Genomic DNA, 22,072 nt, shown 5'->3' on the forward strand with positions numbered 1-22,072 from the left:
AGGTCCCACAGTTGACAGTGCATGTCAGAGCAAAAACCAAGCCATTAGCTTGAAGGAATTATCCATAGAGCTCTAAGACAGGATTGTGTTAAGGCACAGATCTGAGGAAGGGTGCCAAACAATGGCCTCCATCATTCATAAATGGAAGAAGTTTGGAACCACCAATACTTCTTAGAGCTGGCCGCCTGGCCAAACAGCAATCGGGGGAGAAGGGTCTTGGTCAAGGAGGTGACCAAGACCCTGATGGTCACTCTTAAGGAGCTCCAGTTCCTCTGTAGAGATGTTAAAACATTCCAGAAGGACAACCATCTCCACCAATCAGGCCTTTATGGTAGAGAGGCCAGATGGAAGCCACTCCTCAGTAAAAGGCACATGATAGTCCGCTTGGAGTTTGCCAAAAGCCACCTAAAGACTCTCAGACCATGAGAAACAAGATTCTCTTGTTTGATGAAACCAAGATTGAACTCTTTGGCCTGAATGCCAAGCGTCACGTCTGGAAGAAACCTGTCACCTTCACTACGGTGAAGCATGGTGGTGTTTTTTTTAGCAGCAGGGACTGGGAGACTAGTCAGGATCGAGGCAAAGATGAACGGAGCAAAGTACAGAGAAATCCTTGATGAAACATTGCTCTGGAGCGGTCAGGACCTCAGACTGGAGCGAAGGTTTACATCCCAACAGGACAATGCCCGTAAGCACGCAGCCAAGAGAACACAGAAGTGGCTTCGGGACAAGTCTCTGAATGTCCTTCAGTGGCCCAGCCAGAGCCCGGACTTGAACCTCATCGAACATCTCTGGAGACACTTGAAAATAGCTGTGCAGCAACGCTTTGAGATTGAGAGGATCTGCAGAGAGAAGATGGGAGAAACTCCACAAATACAGGTGTGCCAAGCTTGTAGCGTCATACCCAAGAAGACTCGAGGCTGTAATCGCTGCCAAAGGTGCTTCAACAAAGTACTGAGGTAAGGGTCTGAATAGTTATGTAAATGTGATTTCAGCTTTTTATTTTTAATAACTTTGCTAAAATTTCTAAACTTCTTTTTGTTTGTCATTATGGGGTATTGTGTGTGGATTGATGGGAAAAAAACTATTTAATCCATTTTAGAATAAGGCTGTAACGTAACAAAACGTGGAAAATGTGAAGGGGTCTGAATACTGTCCGTATGCACTGTATACCCATATGGGTGATTGAAAGCTGAACTGAGGTTCATACTCCAGTCCAGTTGGTGGTGGTAATGCACCTTAAAGTTGGTTGCCAACCGCCATATAAAGTCCACAGAAGATGAATAGGAAGAATAAGACAGACTGAAGGAGAAGATTACCAGAAACAAACAAAATGTCCCATTTTATCTGTGGATGAATTGTCAGAGTAGAGAACACACAATTTTGTGTGACTCAAAATGGGTCAAAATTTTACAAAGATCCAGGGGGGAAAAAGGACCTTGTGCATTTCAGTAAAATAACAACCCAATTTTTATATCCAAGTAAGCTAACTAGCTAAATGTTCATGTGTTTCGACCTGTCCCTAAATGAATATAGTTGGTTAAGAGTTCGTTTTGATATTTCAACCTGAGGCTGGACAAAAATCCACAATGCGCGCGATGGTACACACACATGCGTGTGCCCGGTGCAGTCAGCATGTTTCTCTTTTGTCTCCTTCCTTCTGTCCATCCATCCACACACCCCCACACACAATCTGTCATTCTCTAGAATTAAAAAAATAATAATTTCAATAAAAGACATGCAATATCTGACATACACATTATGGCTATACTTAAGCTGTTTAGAAATCTGAGCAGAGTACAGAAAAGTTTGGGATTAAAATATGTAACACTATACTGCCCTCAAGTGTCCCCTCACAGCTATAACATGTTCCACTAATTCTATTTCTGTGGTTTTACCTGTTAACTGTTCTCAAATCAGATTGTTTATAGGCTCTTCTTTCATGCTGACCCCATCACAAGCGTTACGTGCACGAGCGTTGACAACAGAACGTGGAACATCGCATGATGAAAGAAACACCAGAGAGAAAGTTATTCGGCTGGTTCTAGTTCCGAGGTGGTTCTACAGTGTTCCACCCAGAGTTCTGCGTTTAAAGAGGAGCTGCAACAGGTTCGGTCTTAAAAAGGGGAGGTGCGGCTGTCTGGGTTTGACTGATACTGTCATCACCCATCCATTCTCCCTAATGCAATCCAACCCACTGCTACAGTATACTGTATCCCACTCATCTTTCACCACTCCCAGAGAGGTGGCTTGGATCCATGCAGTCCCTGGTCCGATGGGGCAGGGTGTGAATGTCAGAATCCTGGTCACTAAAATACATGTGGTTGGCTTTTTCACAGTGTCATCTTCACAGTGGCCGCAGCAATCCCTCACAAAGGAGCTCACATAGACCTTTTCTCTGTGAAGGATCATGGTATATCTTACACAGGTCCAACTAAGGACCCCTCTCCCTCTGGGTTTAATGATTATGATACAAGTCCACACACAGAGTACATACTGCATGTAGCAATATGAAAAAGGCGGAGCTGATGCGCTCTAATAAAAAGGTGAAAGGTCACACTGCGGTAGCTCCCAGGTGGCATATCAGCCGACGGACAGCTCAGTGGTTGGCTAGTGGGCTCATTCATCTGTCAACGTGACTCGGGTCAGTGTCACATACAGTGAGGGGTCAAAGCTACGTGTTGGGATGTGTTTCATTCTATACGCAATGTATTTATTCATCCATATATTATGTGATCTATAGTAGAGCATCTTAAAAAACAAAAAGTGAAAATATAGAGGATGTCAGCGACAGTGTGAAATAAAGTGTCTTGTCGCACTGATTCCGATACATGTGGGTTATTAGTCCAGGTCACCATGGTCTGTGACCCTTGACCTTTCACTCTTTACTCCTGAGATTGTCTGTGTCATAGGTAAGGCGTGTCAGTGGCTGCCGTGTTTTACAGGCTGCTGTTGGTGAGCATGCGGGTGAACTCGTCAATGAGACTCTTGAAAGTGATCCTCATCGCGGGGGTGTTCTCCCAGCACTTCCTCATCAGCTCATACACCTGCAAAAACACAGAGAAAATGATCATTATTACTCTAACATCTACTCTAACATCAGCTCGTACACTTTCAACACCCACACATACACACACACACAGTCAGATTACACACAAAGATTTCTAGTCATGCAATTTGTAGTATTGCCGAATTCCTCTCGGGCTCTATTCAATCCATATCGCGGAAGTTCAGCGTGATTGAAATTGAAAGGCAATGTTCCAACGTTAGGGAGACTGCATTCACAGTAGACGCGACACATGTCAGCTCAATAGGAAATTAACTTCAAATGTCAATTGTACAATCTGTAACGCTTCAGCCCTTAGTCTTACGATAACAATGTAAAGAAAAAATAACTACAGTTTTTATTGACAAAGAGCACTTTTCTAGCTCCATGAATTACTGAAATAAATTCTCTTGAGGATGGTAAATTGAGTGACATATTGAGAAGAGAGCGCATATTGTGAGTGGTGGGGTGACTAAACGCCGGTAGGTAGTCACAGTGCCTTCGGAAAGTATTCAGACCCATAGATATTTTTCCACATTTTGTTACGTTACAGCCGTACTCTTAGAAGGATTAAATAAACAAAAAAGAAACTCAGCAATCTACACACACAATACCCCATAATGACGAAGTGAAAACAGGTTTTTAGACATTTTTGCAAATATATTAAACAGAAAAAACATACCATATTTACATAAGTATTCAGACCCTTTGCTTTGAGATTCAAAATTGAGTGCAGGTGCATCCTGTATCCATAACTTGATTGGAGTTCAGCTGTGGTAAATTCAATTGATTGGACATGATTTGGAAAGGCACACAACTGTCTATATAAGGTCCCACAGTTGACAGTGCATGTCAGAGCAAAAGCCAAGCCATGAAGCCGAAGGAATTGTCCATAGAGCTCAGAGACAGGATTGTGTAGAAGCACAGATCTGGGTAAAGGTACCAAAACATTTCTGCAGCATTGAAGGTCCGCATAAACACAGTGGCCTCCATCATTCTTAAATGGAAGAAGCTTGGAACCACTGAGACTCTTCTTAGAGTTGTCCGCCTAGTCATCCTGAGCAATTGGGGGAGAAGGGCTTTAGTCAGGGAGGTGACCAAGAAGTGACCACTCTGAGGTGACCACTCTGACAGAGCTCTAGCATTCCTCTGGAGATGGGAGAACCTTCCAGAAGGACAACCATCTCTGCAGCACTCCACCAATCAGGCCTTTATGGTAGAGTGGTAAGACGGAAGCCACTCCTCAGTAAAAGACACATGACGGCCCACTTGGAGTTTGCCAAAAGGCACCTAAAAAATCTCAGACCATGAGAAACAAGATTCTCTGGTCTGATGAAACCAAGATCACATCTGGAGGAAACCTGGAACCATCCCTACGGTGAAGCATAATGGTGGCAGCATCATGTTGTGAGGATATTTTCAGCGGCAGGGACTGGGAGACCAGTCAGGATCAAGGCAAAGATGAACGGAGCAAAACCTATTCCCCTTCAGGAGACTGAAAAGACTTTGCATGGTTTCTCAGGTCCTCAAAAGGTTCTACAGCTGCACCATCGAGAGCAATCCTGCCTGACTGGTTACATCACTGTTTGGTATGGCAACTGCTTTGGCAGTATGCTTTGGCAGTATGCTTGGGGTCATTGTCCATTTGGAAGACCTAAGTGTATGTAAATGTCCGACTTTAACTGTACATATTACCTCGACCAACCGCTGCCCCCGCATATTGACTCTACCGGTGCCCCTTGTACATAGCCTCACTATTTTCATTTTACTGCTGCTCTTTAATCATTTGTTACTTTTATTTCTTTTTGCGTGGGTATTCTTCTGAAAACCGCATTGTTTGTTAAGGGCTTATAAGTCAAGCATTTCACTGTTCTATTCGGCACGTGACAAATACAATTTTTGATCTGAAGTACAGAGAGATCCTTGATGAAAACCTGCTCCAGAGCGCTCAGGATCTCCGACTGGAGTGAAGGTTCACATTCCAACAGGTCAACAACCCTAAGCACACAGCCAAGACAACGCAGGAGTGGCTTCAGGACAAGTCTCTGAATGTCCTTGAGTGGCCCAGCCAGAGCCCGGACTTGATCCCGATCGAACATCCCTGGAGAGACCTGAGAATAGTTGTGCAGCAACTCTCCCCATCTAACCTGACAGAGATTGAGAGGATCTGCAGAGAAGAATGGGAGAAACTCCGCAAATACAGGTGTGCCACGCTTGTAGCGTCATACCCAAGAAGACTCAAGGCTGTAATCGCTGCTAAAGGTTTTTCAACAAAGTACTGAGTAAAGGGTCTGAATACTTATGTAACAGTGATATTTCCGGGCTGTGCGGTGCATTATGGGCGATTTTGGGACAAGGAGTGAATGGGAGTCAATTGGGCGCTAGTTCAAAAACCCAACATTAGCATGAGTTTCATCAACAAGAAGTACAACGTTACAAATATTTTCAAAGAGGTGAGATAATTAACATGCTATATGTAATGTTGTATAGTTTTGGAATTGTGACATTATGTACCTTCGGAGGAAAATAGCCACTTTTCTCGACTCATACCCTGACTTTGAGAAGGGATTGCGTGACGATTAGCTTAGCATCCGCGTGACGCAGCATGACAATGTGAACGTGATTGGTCGACAGTCTGCTGGGTGAGACGTTATTCGTTCCTCCATTCGTTGTCCAATGGGATAATATTTCTTCCTTTCGCTAATATCTCTGGTAGATCTTACCGTTCCAGGACAACTATCAGGACGGGGCAGCCTCTTCCCCTCCTCCAGCACCTTGACCAATCGCGTCACTGTCATCTGGCCCCGAGTAGGACCGATAATCTTCAGGAACACCTGTGGGACAAAGAGGGGGGAAGGGGAGAAGAGATGAGTTGCCATGGAAACACGATGAAACAAAATGACTCCTCCCATCTAGCCAGTGAAGACAGGACTGACCGAGGGCTCTGACGAAATTCCGGAAGTGGATTTTACAATCCTCATAACCCATAGTGATATTTAAATACTAGTGAAAGCGATATTACTGTGCCCCCGAGACTGAAAAACAATTCCTATGTTGATGTCGTGCCCATCGGTTATGAATGTTTCAACCTGTGTTGGCTGGCTCATTTTTTTTCTGGCAGGTAGGGCAAGTGGGAGGGGACAATAAGTAGCTGTTCCCTCTTGCGCCAGATATGATGGAGGAAACACAAGCTTAAACAGGAAAAGCATGCTCGCACAAGAGAAACAGCCACTTACACAGACAGAAACATTGACCATTTTCTTCAGTGGTAAGCGGCCTGAGTAAACCATATTTACCCACCATCTTTGGGAACGATTCCAATGGCTTATATCTGCTCTGTGATTGGAAGATACAGACCGCAATGCTGCATGGGATGAGTAGTTTGTTTCTCCCTAACTCTGGTACAGTATGTACACCCTTGACTTTTCTTTCATACATCACTGTTTTTTAAAAGTGAATTCCAATCTTTTAAATTAAATGGTTCACCACAGAAATGTTTGCCAAAAGAGGGGCGTGGCCCCTACCGAGCCCTATAGAGTTCTATTGTTGATGCATTGTTGTTGATACAAAGCCAGTCAGAAGAAAATAGTCAAATAGTCAAACATTCCATCTACAATTCTAGAACGTGTTCCAAAGCAGTCTCTTAATGGTGGCAACTAAAGCATATAAGATGGTAATACCTATCGATTAGCTATCAACCGTGAACCAGTTTCTGTGAATCGAACAGTGTGGTAAAGTGTAGGAATATGCCTTAATGCATATGTAATGATCATGGCTACAGGGTGTTGATTAGGGAGGACGTATTGGTATAGCTTGTCTGAGCAATCAGGGAGTTGGAAGGATGTGTGTGTGTGATGGCACAGGCTAGCAGGAGTGGGCAGAGCCCCTTGGTGAGTCATTAGCCACCCTGGGAATAGACTGGCACCACCTGCCTCGATCAGTGGGAAGGAAGGCTGTGCTGCCAGGCCTAGGTGTGTGTGTGTGTGTGTGTGTGTGTGTGTGTGTGTGTGTGTGTGTGTGTGTGTGTGTGTGTGTACTGACCGGCATGGGGCTGATGGCGTTCTCACAGTAGGTGAGCAGCTCGTACAATGTGACACCGAAGGACCAGACATCAGAGGCCAGGTAGAACTTACAGTGGACCAAACACTCAGGGGCATACCTGGTACATGGGAAGACAGAGGGAACAGGCCAACATACATCACACTGTAAATCACTATCTCCACAAAGACACAAACTTTCAGGAATCCAACAAGCTCTCTCTTTAATTCGTAATAGTCTAAGCCATTGGGGGGGGGGGGTTATGAACTGACACATGGAATTGTTTTAAGATGGTCATAATGAGGATCATTTAGCTATTTGAATTTTGAATATTGAATTTGGTCTTTACTACTATAGCCCAGAGAAATGCATTGAATTACACATTCATAAACGGCAAAGTTTTGAAGTGTTTGTCCTGTATCTAGGACATATAAGAAAGCTGAGGGGATAGTTATTTCTTTCTTCACATATTTAACCCCTTTTTTAGAGTCCCGTGGCCCTTGTGGGGTTTGTAGAGCAAAATGGAGAACACTATGGTGTTTGTGAGAGTCTCCCCTTTCCATAATATTTTGGAGGTCAAACCGTTAGACATTTTCTTGAGAACACAAGCCTTTCGGGATGTCTCACGGTCTGACAAACACCGCTCTAGCCCTGCCAACTTTCACCGCAGATGCGGAAACATCTCTCTGGCTTAAAACGGATAGATTTTGATGGGGATTGTTTCGATTATGATACTTTGATTGGCACACAGATGCGTCAATCAACTCTCGGGGGGGGGGGGGGGTTAAAGCCACAGACATGGGACCAGAAGCGCTTGCACCAGGTGGGATAAAACAACAGTAGTCTGCAGTAGCCCAGTCCTCTCACCAGTACACAGGGCTTTCCAGGTCATCTTTGACTGTGTAATATCCCTCGTTGCCCTTGATGCTCTTGGTCAGGCCGAAGTCTCCAATCTTCACCGTGCTCTCGTTCTCCACCAGAACATTCCGTGCTGCCAGATCCCGGTGGATGTAATTCCGAGATCCCAGATAGTCCATTCCCTGGAGAGAGGGGAGGAATGTATCCTATTATTTAACTATCAATAACATCAAAATAATGTTCCCATAACCAGGGCTAAGGGTCAGGGTTGAACCGGGATGTGGACACGAAGCTAGGGTTAGGGTTGAACCGGGATGTGGACATGAAACTAGGGTCAGGGTTGAACCGGGATGTGGACACGAAGCTAGGGTTATGGTTAAACCGGGATGTGGACACAAAGCTAGGGTTAGGGTTGAACCGGGATGTAGACACGAAGCTAGGTTTAGGGTTGGACATGAAACTAGGGTTAGGGTTGAACCGGGACGTGGACATGAACCTAGGGTTAGGGTTGAACCGGGATGTGGACATGAAGCTAGGGTTAAGGTTGAACTGGGATGTGGACATGAAAATAGGGTTAGGGTTGAACCGGGATGTGGACACGAAGCTAGGGTTAGGGTTGAACTGGGATGTGGACATGAAAATAGGGTTAGGGTTGAACCGGGATGTGGACACGAAGCTAGGGTTAGGGTTGAACTGGGATGTGGACATGAAGCTAGGGTTAAGGTTGAACTGGGATGTGGACATGAAGCTAGGGTTAAGGTTGAACCGGGATGTGGACATGAAGCTAGGGTTAAGGTTGAACTGGGATGTGGACATGAAGCTAGGGTTAGGGTTGAACCGGGATGTGGACACGAAGCTAGGGTTAAGGTTGAACTGGGATGTGGACATGAAAATAGGGTTAGGGTTGAACCGGGATGTGGACACGAAGCTAGGGTTATGGTTGAACCGGGATGTGGACAGGAAGCTAAGGTTAGGGTTGAACTGGGATGTGGACACGAAGCTAGGGTTAGGGTTGATCCGGGATGTGGACACGAAGCTAGGGTTAGGGTTGGACACAAAGCAAGGGTTAGGGTTGAACTGGGATGTGGACACGAAACTAGGTTTAGGGTTGGACATGAAACTAGGGTTAGGGTTGAACCGGGATGTGGACACGAAGCTAGGGTTAGGGTTGAACCGGGATGTGGACACGAAGCTAGGGTTAGGGTTGAACCGGGATGTGGACACAAAGCTAGGTTTATGGTTGAACCGGGATGTTGACACGAAGCTAGGGTTATGGTTGAACCGGGATGTGGACACGAAGCTAGGGTTATGGTTGAACCGGGATGTGGACACGAAGCTAGGGTTAGGGTTGGACACAAAGCAAGGGTTAGGGTTGAACTGGGATGTGGACACGAAACTAGGTTTAGGGTTGGACATGAAACTAGGGTTAGGGTTGAACTGGGATGTGGACACGAAGCTAGGGTTAGGGTTGAACCGGGATGTGGGCATGAAGCTAGGGTTAGGGTTGAACCGGGATGTGGACATGAAGCTAGGGTTAGGGTTGAACCGGGATGTGGACACAAAGCTAGGTTTATGTTTGAACCGGGATGTTGACACGAAGCTAGGGTTATGGTTGAACCGGGATGTGGACACAAAGCTAGGTTTATGGTTGAACCGGGATGTGGACACGAAGCTAGGGTTATGGTTGAACCGGGATGTGGACACGAAGCTAGGGTTATGGTTGAACCGGGATGTGGACACGAAGCTAGGGTTAGGTTTTAGACATTTGCAGTACCTGACAGATCTGGACAGCGTAGCTAAGCAGGGTCTTCAGGCTGGTCTGTCCTCTGTTATGGGGCAGGTACTCTTTCAGACTGCCAGCAGGCAGGTACTCCATGATCAACTTGATGGCTCTGCCTCCTACACATACACAGATAAAGAGGTTTGAGCGGACTCAGCACAGGTGATGCTTGTGTACGTGCCTGCGTGCGTGTCTACGTCCGTGCACGTGTGGCAGGGGTATGCGTTCCTCTCGCTCACCCTCCTCCTGGCAGATGCCCTTGTACTTGACGATGTTCTCGTGGTAGAGTTCTTTAAGGATTCCTATCTCACTCCAAAGGTTGTTACTCTGCTCCTCCCTGTTCTCTGGTTTGAGACTCTTCACTGCTACCAGCTCCCCTGTCCGGTCCCCTCTGGGGTCATACCGACACAGCTCCACCTTGCCAAAGTGACCCTACGCACGCAGACAGCCAGTTACATACGCACATTCCCGTTATGCACCATCAAAAGAGACTCAGGAACACACACCGTGACACACCTAGCAGTAACTGCATACACACACACACATTATCTGACGCATTTAAAAACACAGAAACGTGCGTTACCTCCCCCAAATCGCGGATCCTCTTGAGGAACCTCTTCTGGAACAGAGTGGGGTCGACCTCCTGAGTGGGTGCCGGCTTGATAGAGGGGTCTGGTGGAGGGACACACACACTGTTACCACCGACAACTTGTACAGTGAGTGTGTTTATTCAGCGAAGCTACAGCACACCAGTATGATGGATGTGGATCTGCGACATGACTGCAGTACCTCATTCTGGCCACAGTGTGGGAGTATTAAGGGCAATATGCATGTCCAAGGGGTCCAGTTTAGGGGGAGATGTGGTTTCCTGGGTTCACTCGCACACAACACTCATACACACACACACACTCTTGCAAGCTCTCTCTCTAGCTAGCGATTGGGAACGGCTGCCCTTACAGGGGTTATTTAGTATTTTATTAGGAGCCGCATTAGCGGTTGCGAAAGCTGCAGCCATAGGAAGAGTAGCAGGGGAATGATGACACATGACTTACTGCATACATTAAAAGAGCCTTCGTACAGATACGTATGTACACAAACACACACAGCTCCTCCCACGTGTCACACACAGACGTACACACACACACACACACACACACACCAGTAACACGATTTCCTTGGCAAAAAAATGAGACTAAACTTTATGGTCCTTGATAGACCTACTTTATGTCAGACATTGTGTGCTATAGCTTGCAAAATAAATAAATGTGACTCTGGATGACAACAGTAGGGCTGTTTTCCTCAATAAATTAAGTCTGCTTCCTGTTTTGTTTCCTCTCCTTCCTTACTTCCTAGTATCGCAATACTGGTATCGTGACAACACTAACAAGCACACACAGAAACACGTACTCTGCTCCTCCAGCGTGTCTATGTCTCTGACAATGGCCCTGAAGAAGGGGCGTTTGTGGGGGTCGTAGGTCATGCAGTGAGTCATCAGTTCAGCCAGCTCTTTGCAGTCTGGGGTAGCCAACTGGCACTCCGCTGCATAGAACCTCTCCTTCTACTCACGGGAGGAGAGAGAGAAACCTTATTAGTTATCAAGGCAGAGCAAGCATGAGAGCATGTATTATCCGTGCTTGTCCTGGGCAGGAACTGAGTACCGCCCCCTAAAAAAAAGGTTCTACTGCTTGAGTTCCTGTTCCTCTTATAGAACATTAGCTCACGAGTATGGTGGAGCTCCTGCACTGAAATATAAACAGCACCGGTACCCAAAATGAGAAGCGGCACTTATTTCAGTCCAAGTCAAGCACAGTGTATTACTCTGGGTTGCAATACATTTGTTACAGATATGTATTGGTAGTATCATACAAGTGGATCAAGGTGTGTGTGTGTGTGCAGGCGTGTACCTCAGTGAGTTTCTTGTCTTTGAGGGGCACTTCTCCGTCATAGCAGATCTCCCAGAGTGTTGTGCCGAAGCCCCACTTATCGGCCGCTACACTCAGGTTGGTCGAGTCCTTCACACACTCTGGAGCGATCCATGGGATCCGGTCCACACACTCTGCAGGGTGGCACAAGCACAGCCTTAGGCACATGGTGTGTGTTTGTGTACACTATACGGGGAGAGGGGAATGATGAAACGTGTCTTCCAACTGAATCGGGGGGGGGGGGGCCTTAAAAATCGACATCCACGTCATCAGTGCCAGCAGTTGTTGTTGGGGGTTTGACTGCCTTGCTCAAGGGCAGATTTATACCTTGCTGGCTAGGGGATTCGATCCAGCAACCTTTCGGTTACTGGCCCGGCGCTCCTACCCGCCGATCACTGTACGAACACATTCACATTCGGTGTAAAAACACACTCTATTGTACTGAACACACACAACAAACTGTTTTGTCAGTATTAATATGTTTGTCGTCCTGTCTTCCCTCTCTGACACATTTACTGTATTACTTTTCCATGTTGCTCTCTGTTGGTCTCTGTCTCTCTCTCTCTCTCTCTCTCCCTTCTCTCTCTCTCTGTCTCTCTCTCTCCCTTCTCTGTCTCTCTCTCTCCCTTCTCTCTCTCTCTCTGTCTCTCTCTCTCTCTCTGTCTCTCTCTCTGTGTCTCTCTCCCTTCTCTCTGTCTCTCTCTGTCTCTCTCTCCCTTCTCTCTCTATCCCTTCTCTCTGTCTATCTCTCTCCCTTCTCTCTGTCTCTCTCCCTTCTCTCTGTCTCTCTATCTCTCTCCCTTCTCTCTGTCTCTCTCCCTTCTCTCTCTCTCTGTCTCTCTGTCTCTCTCCCTCCCTTCTTTCTGTCTCTCTCTCCTTTCTCTCCCTCCCTTCTCTCTGTCTCTCTCTCTGTCTCTTTCCCTCCCTTCTCTCTGTCTCTCTCTCCTTTCTCTGTCTCCCTTCTCTGTCTCTCTCTCCCTTCTCTCTCCCTTCTCTCTGTCTCTCTCTCCCTTCTCTGTCTCGCTCTCCCTTCTCTCTCTCTCCCTCTCCCTTCTCTGTCTCTCTCTCCTTTCTCTCGCTCCCTTCTCTCTCTCTCCTCTCTCCCTTCTCTCTGTCTCTCTCTCCCTTCTCTGTCTCTCTCTCCTTTCTCTGTCTCCCTTCTCTGTCTCTCTCTCCCTTCTCTCTCCCTTCTCTCTGTCTCTCTCTCCCTTCTCTCTGTCTCTCTCTCCATTCTCTCTCTCTCTCTCCCTCTCCCTTCTCTGTCTCTCTCTCCTTTCTCTCGCTCCCTTCTCTCTCTCTCCTCTCTCCCTTCTCTCTGTCTCTCTCTCCCTTCTCTGTCTCTCTCTCCTTTCTCTGTCTCCCTTCTCTGTCTCTCTCTCCCTTCTCTCTCCCTTCTCTCTGTCTCTCTCGGTCTCTCTCTCCTTTCTCTCGCTCCCTTCTCTCTCTCTCCTCTCTCCCTTCTCTCTGTCTCTCTCTCCCTTCTCTGTCTCTCTCTCTCCTTTCTCTGTCTCCCTTCTCTGTCTCTCTCTCCCTTCTCTCTGTCTCTCTCTCCCTTCTCTCTCTCCCGTCTCTCTCTCCCTTCTCTCTGTCTCTCTCTCCCTTCTCTCTGTCTCTCTCTCCATTCTCTCTCTCTCTCTCCCTCTCCCTTCTCTGTCTCGCTCTCCCTTCTCTCTGTCTCTCTCTCCCTTCTCTCGGTCTCTCTCTCCTTTCTCTCGCTCCCTTCTCTCTCTCTCCTCTCTCCCTTCTCTCTGTCTCTCTCTCCCTTCTCTGTCTCTCTCTCCTTTCTCTGTCTCCCTTCTCTGTCTCTCTCTCCCTTCTCTCTCTCCCTTCTCTCTGTCTCTCTCTCCCTTCTCTCTCTCCCGTCTCTCTCTCCCTTCTCTCTGTCTCTCTCTCCCTTCTCTGTCTCTCTCTCTCCCTTCTCTCTGTCTCTCTCTCCCTTCTCTCTGTCTCTCTCTCCATTCTCTCTCTCTCTCTCCCGTCTCTCTCTCCCTTCTCTCTGTCTCTCTCTCCCTTCTCTCTCTCCCGTCTCTCTCTCCCTTCTCTCTGTCTCTCTCCCTTCTCTCTGTCTCTCTCTCCTTTCTCTGTCTCCCTTCTCTGTCTCTCTCTCCCTTCTCTCTCCCTTCTCTCTGTCTCTCTCTCCCTTCTCTCTGTCTCTCTCTCCATTCTCTCTCTCTCTCCCTTCTCTCTCCCCCTTCTCTCTGTCTCTCTCTCCCTTCTCTCTCTCCCGTCTCTCTCTCCCTTCTCTCTGTCTCTCTCCCTTCTCTCTGTCTCTCTCTCCCTTCTCTGTCTCTCTCTCTCCCTTCTCTCTGTCTCTCTCTCCCTTCTCTCTGTCTCTCTCTCCCTTCTCTCTCTCTCTGTCTCTCTCTCCCTTCTCTCTCTCTCTCCCTTCTCTCTCTCTCTGTCTCTCTCTCCCTTCTCTCTCCCTTCTCTCTGTCTCTCTCTCCATTCTCTCAATTCAATTCAATTCAAGGGGCTTTATTGGCATGGGAAACATGTGTTAACATTGCCAAAGCAAGTAAGGTAAACAATAAAAATTAACAGTAGACATCACACATACAGAAGTTTCAAAACAATAAAGACATTGAAAATGTCATATTATATATATATATATATATATATACAGTGTTTTTACAAGGTACAAATTTGAAAGGACACAAGATAAAATAAATAAGCATAGATATGGGTTGTATTTACAATGGTGTTTGTTCCTCACTGGTTGCCCTTTTCTCGTGGCAACAGGTCACAAATCTTGCCGCTCTGATGGCACACTGTGGAATTTCACCCAGTAGATATGGGAGTTTTTCAAAATTGGATTTGTTTTCGAATTCTTTGTGGATCTGTGTAATCTGAGGGAAATATGTCTCTCTAATATGGTCATACATTGGGCAGGAGGTTAGGAAGTGCAGCTCAGTTTCCACCTCATTTTGTGGGCAGTGAGCACATAGCCTGTCTTCTCTTGAGAGCCATGTCTGCCTACGGCGGCCTTTCTCAATAGCAAGGCTATGCTCGCTGAGTCTGTACATAGTCAAAGCTTTCCTTAATTTTGGGTCAGTCACAGTGGTCAGGTATTCTGCCGCTGTGTACTCTCTGTGTAGGGCCAAATAGCATTCTAGTTTGCTCTGTTTTTTTGTTAATTCTTTCCAATGTGTCAAGTAATTATCTTTTTGTTTTCTCATGATTTGGTTAGCATTAGCATTTCTCTCTCTCTGTCTCTCTCTTCCTTCTCTCTGTCTCTCTCTCCTTTCTCTCTGTCTCTCTCCCTTCTCTCTCTCCCTTCTCTCTGTCTCTCTCTCCCTTCTCTCTGTCTCTCTCCCTTCTCTCTCTCTGTCTCTCTCCCTTCTCTCTGTCTCTCTCCCTTCTCTCTGTCTCTCTCCCTTCTCTCTGTCTCTCTCTCCCTTCTCTCTGTCTCTCTCCCTTCTCTCTCTCTGTCTCTCTCCCTTCTCTCTGTCTCTCTCCCTTCTCTCTCTCCCTTCTTTCTCTCTCTCCCTTCTCTCTGTCTCTCTCTCCCTTCTCTCTCTCCCTTCTCTCTGTCTCTCTCTCCTTTCTCTCTCTCCCTTCTCTCTGTCTCTCTCTCCTATCTCGCTCTCCCTTCTGTCTCTCTCCTCTGTCTCTCTCTCCCTTCTGTCTCTCTCCTCTGTCTCTCTCTCCCTTCTCTCTCTCCCTTCTCTCTGTCTCTCTCCCTTCTCTCTCTCTCTGTCTCTCTCTCCCTTCTCTCCTTTCTCTCTCTCCCTTCTGTCTCTCTCTCCCTTCTGTCTCTCTCTCTTCTCTGTCTCTCTCTCCCTTCTCTCTCCCTTCTCTCTGTCTCTCTCTCCCTTCTCTCCCTTCTCTCTCTCCCTTCTCTCTGTCTCTCTCTCCCTTCTCTCTCTCCCTTCTCTCTCTCTCTCTCCCTGTCTCTCTCTCTGTCTCTCTCTCCCTTCTCTCTGTCTCTCTCTCTCTGTCTCTCTCTCCCTTCTCTCTGTCTCTCTCTCCTTTCTCTCTCTCCCTTCTCTCTGTCTCTCTCTCCTTTCTCTCTCTCCCTTCTCTCTGTCTCTCTCTCCTTTCTCTCTCTCCCTTCTGTCTCTCTCTCTTCTCTGTCTCTCTCTCCCTTCTCTCTCTCCATTCTCTCTGTCTCTCTCCTTTCTCTCTCTCCCTTCTGTCTCTCTCTCTCTCTGTCTCTCTCTCCCTTCTCCCTGTCTCTCTCTCCTTTCTCTATCTCCCTTCTCTCTGTCTCTCTCTCCCTTCTCTCTGTCTCTCTCTCCCTTCTCTCTCTCCCTTCTCTCTGTCTCTCTCTCCCTTCTCTCTCTCCCTTCTCTCTGTCTCTCTCTCCCTTCTCTCTCTCCCTTCTCTCTGTCTCTCTCTCCTTTCTCTCCCTCCCTTCTCTCTGTCTCTCTCTCCTTTCTCTCTCTCCCTTCTGTCTCTCTCTCTTCTCTGTCTCTCTCTCCCTTCTCTCTCTCCCTTCTCTCTGTCTCTCTACCTTCTCTCTCTCTGTCTCTCTCTCCCTTCTCTCTCTCCCTCTCTCCCTTCTCTCTCTCCCTTCTCTCTGTCTCTCTCTCCCTTCTCTCTGTCTCTCTCTCCCTTCTCTCTGTCTCTCTCTCCCTTCTCTCTCTCTCTGTCTCTCCCTTCTCTCTGTCTCTCTCTCCCTTCTCTCTCTCCCTTCTCTCTGTCTCTCTCTCCTTTCTCTCTCTCCCTTCTCTCTGTCTCTCTCTCCTTTCTCTCCCTCCCTTCTCTCTGTCTCTCTCTCCTTTCTCTCCCTCCCTTCTCTCTGTCTCTCTCTCCTTTCTCTCCCTCCCTTCTCTCTGTCTCTCTCTCTGTCTCTCTCCCTCCCTTCTCTCTGTCTCTCTCTCTCTCTCCCTTCTCTGTCTCGCTCTCCCTTCTCTCTCTCCCTCTCCCTTCTCTCTGTCTCTCTCTCCCTTCTCTCTCTCTGTCTCTCTCTCCCTTCTCTCTCTCCCTTCTCTATGTCTCTCTCTCCATTCTCTCTCTCTCTCTCTTCCTTCTCTCTGTCTCTCTCTCCCTTCTCTCTGTCTCTCTCCCTTCTCTCTCTCTCTGTCTCTCTCCCTCCCTTCTCTCTGTCTCTCTCGCCCTTCTCTCTCTCTCTCTCCCTTCTCTCTCTCTCTGTCTCTCTCTCCCTTCTCTCTCTCTCTGTCTCTCCTCCCTTCTCTCTGTCTCTCTCCCTTCTCTCTCTCTCTCTCCTTTCTCTCTCTCCCTTCTCTCTGTCTCTCTCTCCCTTCTCTCTGTCTCTCTCCCTTCTCTCTGTCTCTCTCTCCCTTCTCTCTCTCCCTTCTCTCTGTCTCTCTCTCCCTTCTCTCTCTCCCTTCTCTCTGTCTCTCTCTCCCTTCTCTCTCTCCCTTCTCTCTGTCTCTCTCTCCCTTCTCTCTCTCCCTTCTCTCTGTCTCTCTCCCTTCTCTCTCTCCCTTCTCTCTGTCTCTCTCCCTTCTCTCTCTCTCTCTCTGTCTCTCTCTCCCTTCTCTCTGTCTCTCTCCTTTCTCTCTCCCCCTCTCTGTCTCTCTCTCCTTTCTCTCTCTCCCTTCTCTCTGTCTCTCTCTCCTTTCTCTCTCTCCCTTCTCTCTGTCTCTCTCTCCTTTCTCTCTCTCCCTTCTCTCTGTCTCTCTCTCCTTTCTCTCTCTCCCTTCTCTCTGTCTCTCTCTCCTTTCTCTCTCTCCCTTCTCTCTGTCTCTCTCCTTTCTCTCTCTCCCTTCTCTCTGTCTCTCCCTTCTCTCTGTCTCTCCCTTCTCTCTGTCTCTCCCTTCTCTCTGTCTCTCTCCTTTCTCTCTCTCCCTTCTGTCTCTCCCTTCTCTCTCTCCCTTCTCTCTGTCTCTCTCTCCCTTCTCTCTCTGTCTCTCTCTCCCTCCTCTCTCTCTCTCTCTCCCTTCTCTCTCTCTCTCCCTTCTCTCTCTCTCTCTCCCTTCTCTATCTCTCTCTCTCTCCTCTCTCTCTCTCTCTCTCTCTCTCTCTCTACCTTCTCCCTCTCTCTCCCTTATCTCTCTCTCTCTCTCTCCCTTCTCTCTCTCTCTCTGTGTAGTGGGCTCTGCCTTCCCCGTCATGTGACCCGGGCCACCCAGCCTCTCTCTGGCCTGGAGTCTATTCACTCCCAACTGACAGGAATCCACAGCCCTGCCATGCCAGTAACACAGTACATAAACAAAAGGGGGGGGGGGGGAGTCCAGGAGGAGCAAAAGAGAAGTACAGAGAATAAGGGGAGAGAGCGGGAAAAGGAGAGTGGTTGGGGAGAAGGACAGAAAGAGAGGGGAAATAGAGATTGGGAAGAAAGCGTCTTCTCATTTGTCAGATTCAAATGTCCCAGTGGACTTTCACACGGAGACATCCAGTCCAGTCATTAACACCTCTGGTCTGTTTAACCGTCTTGGTTGACACCGTGAATGGTTGCCGAACAGAAACATGATGCCGTCGGAGGGAAATATGGAATGTGAGAAGTGTCCTCATACAGTATCCTTCCTGAAAACAACAATTCCCTGACAAAACCTCACTTACTAACACTGGTGGTCTTTTGTAGCTCAGCTGGTCGGGCACGGCGTTTGCAACGCCAGGGTAGTGGGTTCGATCCCGCGGACCACCCATACGTAAAATCCACGCGCATATGACTGTGAAGTCGCTTTGGATAAAAGCGTGTGCTGAAACGGCATATATTATATGACTGTGAAGACATTCTCCTGGGTCACAAACCCTTCGGAACTCAATATACTGTTACAACGGAGGCCTCATATATATATATATATGATCTCAAACTGGGCCCTTGTCCTGTCAGAGCTCAACGTGGATCCCTACACCTCTGCAAAACAAGATGAGTTGCTCTGGATGACAACAAAAACGGTCATTGAATATGGTGGTTGTCTGGCACACATTGTGCATAACTTGCCACACAGAAATGATTCAGTGAAGTCGTACCCTCTCTGGTCAACACAGTGATGGGTATGCCGGGGTCGCTGAGCTTGATGAAGGGTCCTCCCTCACTGTCCACTCCGTCTCTGGCCAGCAGGATGTTCTTGGTACACACAAAGCCATGCACCAGCTTCTTATCCTCCTACACACACACACACACACGAGAGAGAGTCACATCAAATCTAATTGTATTTGTCACATGCGCTGAATACAACAGGTGCAGTAGAGTTTACCGTGAAATGCTTCCTTATGAGACTTTACCAACGATGCAGTGTTTGTTTGTTTTATATCCCAAGAGGAATAAAATAGACGGGGTACATACAGGGAGAACCAGTACCAGATCAATGTGGAGGAGTACAAGGTATTTGAGGTATACATGTACATCTAGGTATGGAGAAAGCGACTAGGCATCAGGATAGATAATAATAAGAGTACAATAAAGAACATAGTAGCAGCACCATATGATGTGTGTGTGTGTGTGTGTGTGTGTGTGTGTGTGTGTGTGTGTGTGTGTGTGTGTGTGTGTGTGTAAGTGAATGGGTATAGTCTTGTGAGTGTACATAGAGTCAGTGCAAGATAAGGTCTACGGCTTTGGGTGACTGAAGTCTTTGGTGTGTGTCTTACCAGGTAGCTGAGAGCACTGGCCAGTTGTTTGGCCACCTGGAACTTCCATGGGGTACCGAGAGGACTGTGTTGTCTTCGCATGAGCAGATCCAAAGGACCGAACTGGACAAACTCCTCCACCATGATATCTGGGGGAGAGAGAGGGACAGTCAATGCACCGCACACACACACACAGACACACTCTGGGAATATTCTGCCCGCTGGCCACCACAACAGAAAGACTGGTTTGTCTTGTGTTTTGGGAAACAGTACAGTGACACCTATAAGTAACAAAAGACAAGGGAACGCCCGAGTAAATGAGGGATATTGAAAGTACATGGAAAGCAGGTGCTTCCACACAGGTGTAGTTCCTGAGTTCATTGAGCAATTAACATCCCATCATGCTTAGGGTCATGTATACAAATGACCACTTGCCCATTATTGTGGCTACAATGGCTAGAAGAAGAGATCTCAGTGACTTTGAAAGAGGGGTCGCAAAGGAGCACAGGTTTAAAGTATGTGTGTGTGTGTGTGTGTCTCAGTCATCAGATCTCAACCCAATCTAACACTTATGGGAGATTCTGGAGCTGGGCCTGAGACAGCGTTTTCCACCACCATCAACAAAACACCAAATTATGGAATTTCTTGTGGAAGAATGGTGACGTAACCCTCCAATTAAGTTCTAGACACCTGTAGAATCTATGCCAAGGTGCATTGAAGCTGTTCTGGCGTCTCGTGGTGCCCCAACGCCCTATTAAGACACTTTATGTTGGTGGCTTCCTTTATTTTGCCAGTTTCCTGTTCATTACTGCATGAATCTACTCATAGGATATAAACAGTGTGTAGGGTGCCGTCTTTCGGATGGGACGTTAAATGGGTGTCCTGACTCTCTGTGGTCACGAAAGATCCCATGGCACTTATCGTAGAGTAGTGGTGTTAACCCCGGTGTCCTGGCTAAATTCCCAAGCTTACAATTGGCTCATTCCCTCCTCTCCCCTGTAACTATTCCCCAGGTCATTGCTGTAAATGAGAATGTGTTCTCAGTCAACTTGCATGGTAAAATAACGGTAAAATAAAATTATATATATATATATATATATATATATATTTTTTTTTTTAATTAAAATAAATACCAAAACATCTCCCACTAACCTGTTTGGACAGGACAGGTTTTAGACAGTACTGTATAGTATGTCAACATACTATTCAATAATGAGTCAACAGCTCATAGGGAATTCGGTATTTGTAAATAATGGCAAGTCCTATCACATCCACTAACCGTGTAGGTCCTGTATTACCACTTCTTACAGTAACAGAAGGATGGATTAAGAAGTGAGTTTAAGGTTTAGATGTGTCATGCAGGTTACCGTGGCAGCGTAGGGTGTGTGTGTGTGTGTGTACTCACTCTCCAGGTGGCGTACACAGACTCCATAGAGCAGGGCGATGTGCTTATGGGAGACCTGCCGCATCATACTGGCTGTCTCAAAGAAGGCCTAGGGAGAGAGGGAGGAAAAAGAGAGCGGGAGAGATGGAGGTGAGAGAGAGAAAATGAGAGAGCGGGAGACAAAGAGAGAGCGGGAGAGATGGGGGTGAGAGAGAGAGGAGAGAGTCAGTCAGCTAATGTGGCAGAATATTGCCACAGAACATCACTCACATACTCTCAGAAGTTACTCTTCTAGTGGGAGTCCCTAAAGTTATCACAGGATGGAAACAGTGTGTGTGTCTTACCAGAGAGATGTCCCTGTGTCCGGACCCCAGCACCTTCAGCACTACTTTGACGTCCTGAGAGGAAGAGTATCCAGCATCCTCATCCTCCGCACTCTTCACCTTCAGTACTCCAGCATAGATGTTCGTCCGGGTACCCAGCCCCAAATGCTCTCCCTGAGAGGCAGGAGAGAGGGAGAGGGGAGAGCGAGTTAGTCAAGACACACTCACAAGATACACACACACACCGTAAACACACACTGGTGACTGACACCAGTAAGAAAACACTGAATGACTAAAGTGGCTAGAAAAATAAAAGATTGACAAAGTCTCTTTCAGCCGATGGATAGATGTGACTGATAGGGGTATGTACTGGATGTGACTGATAGGGGTATGTACTGGATGTGACTTATAGGGGTATGTACTGGTTGTGACTGATAGGGGTATGTACTGGATGTGACTGATAGGGGTATGTACTGGATGTGACTGATAGGGGTATGTACTGGTTGTGACTGATGGGGGTATGTACTGGTTGTGACTAATATGGGTATGTACTGGATGTGACTGATAGGGGTATGTACTGGATGTGACTGATAGGGGTATGTACTGGTTGTGACTGATGGGGGTATGTACTGGTTGTGACTGATATGGGTATGTACTGGATGTGACTGATAGGGGTATGTACTGGATGTGACTGATAGGGGTATGTACTGGATGTGACTGATAGGGGTATGTACTGGATGTGACTGATGGGAGTATGTACTGGATGTGACTGATAGGGGTACGTACTGGATGTGACTGATATGGGGGTATGTACTGGATGTGACTGATATGGGGGTATGTACTGGATGTGACTGATATGGGGGTATGTACTGGATGTGACTGATATGGGGGTATGTACTGGATGTGACTGGTATGGGGGTATGTACTGGATGTGACTGATAGGGTATGTACTGGATGTGACTGATAGGGTATGTACTGGATGTGACTGATAGGGTATGTACTGGATGTGACTGATAGGGTATGTACTGGATGTGACTGATAGGGTATGTACTGGATGTGACTGATAGGGTATGTACTGGATGTGACTGATAGGGTATGTACTGGATGTGACTGATAGGGTATGTACTGGATGTGACTGATAGGGTATGTACTGGATGTGACTGATAGGGTATGTACTGGATGTGACTGATAGGGTATGTACTGGATGTGACTGATAGGGTATGTACTGGATGTGACTGATAG

At 47.2% G+C, this 22,072-nt stretch overlaps 2 protein-coding genes across 2 annotated transcripts in view; both read right to left on the minus strand.

Annotated features, from left to right (window-relative positions):
• Positions 1–1,315: 1,315 nt before the first annotated feature.
• Positions 1,316–22,072, minus strand: part of LOC135556179 (tyrosine-protein kinase JAK1-like) — a 54,240-nt gene continuing 33,483 nt past the window's right edge. Inside the window, exons 12-24 of the mRNA XM_064989164.1 lie at positions 20,852–21,004; positions 20,529–20,616; positions 19,145–19,272; positions 18,527–18,662; positions 11,627–11,778; positions 11,130–11,280; positions 10,306–10,394; positions 9,962–10,154; positions 9,717–9,841; positions 7,952–8,124; positions 7,088–7,205; positions 5,770–5,880; positions 1,316–3,047 (exon numbers count right to left, since the gene is read on the minus strand). Coding sequence (XP_064845236.1) covers positions 2,940–3,047; positions 5,770–5,880; positions 7,088–7,205; positions 7,952–8,124; positions 9,717–9,841; positions 9,962–10,154; positions 10,306–10,394; positions 11,130–11,280; positions 11,627–11,778; positions 18,527–18,662; positions 19,145–19,272; positions 20,529–20,616; positions 20,852–21,004 — 1,725 coding nt within the window. The 3' untranslated portion in view covers positions 1,316–2,939. The remainder of the gene's footprint in view (positions 3,048–5,769; positions 5,881–7,087; positions 7,206–7,951; positions 8,125–9,716; positions 9,842–9,961; positions 10,155–10,305; positions 10,395–11,129; positions 11,281–11,626; positions 11,779–18,526; positions 18,663–19,144; positions 19,273–20,528; positions 20,617–20,851; positions 21,005–22,072) is intronic.
• On the minus strand, positions 16,564–18,199 carry LOC135555190 (uncharacterized). The gene is made up of 2 exons (XM_064987531.1): positions 18,109–18,199; positions 16,564–17,523 (listed from the first exon to the last, which is right to left on the minus strand). The coding sequence occupies exons 1-2, from the start codon at positions 18,197–18,199 to the stop codon at positions 16,577–16,579; spliced, it is 1,038 nt and encodes a 345-aa protein (XP_064843603.1). The 3' UTR covers positions 16,564–16,576.

This window comes from Oncorhynchus masou, chromosome 15 (assembly GCF_036934945.1).
Source record: "Oncorhynchus masou masou isolate Uvic2021 chromosome 15, UVic_Omas_1.1, whole genome shotgun sequence".
NCBI lineage: Eukaryota > Metazoa > Chordata > Actinopteri > Salmoniformes > Salmonidae > Oncorhynchus > Oncorhynchus masou.

Excerpts from the sequence above, each read along its gene's own strand:
- LOC135555190 (XM_064987531.1), bottom strand. The coding sequence starts at position 18,199 with ATGGGTGGTCCGCGGGATCGAACCCACTACCCTGGCGTTGCAAACGCC. Across the intron at positions 17,524-18,108 it reads AAGACCACCAGTGTTAGTAA|AGAGAGAGAGAGAGAAGGGA; the intron begins GTGAGGTTTTGT and ends GATAGAGAAGGG.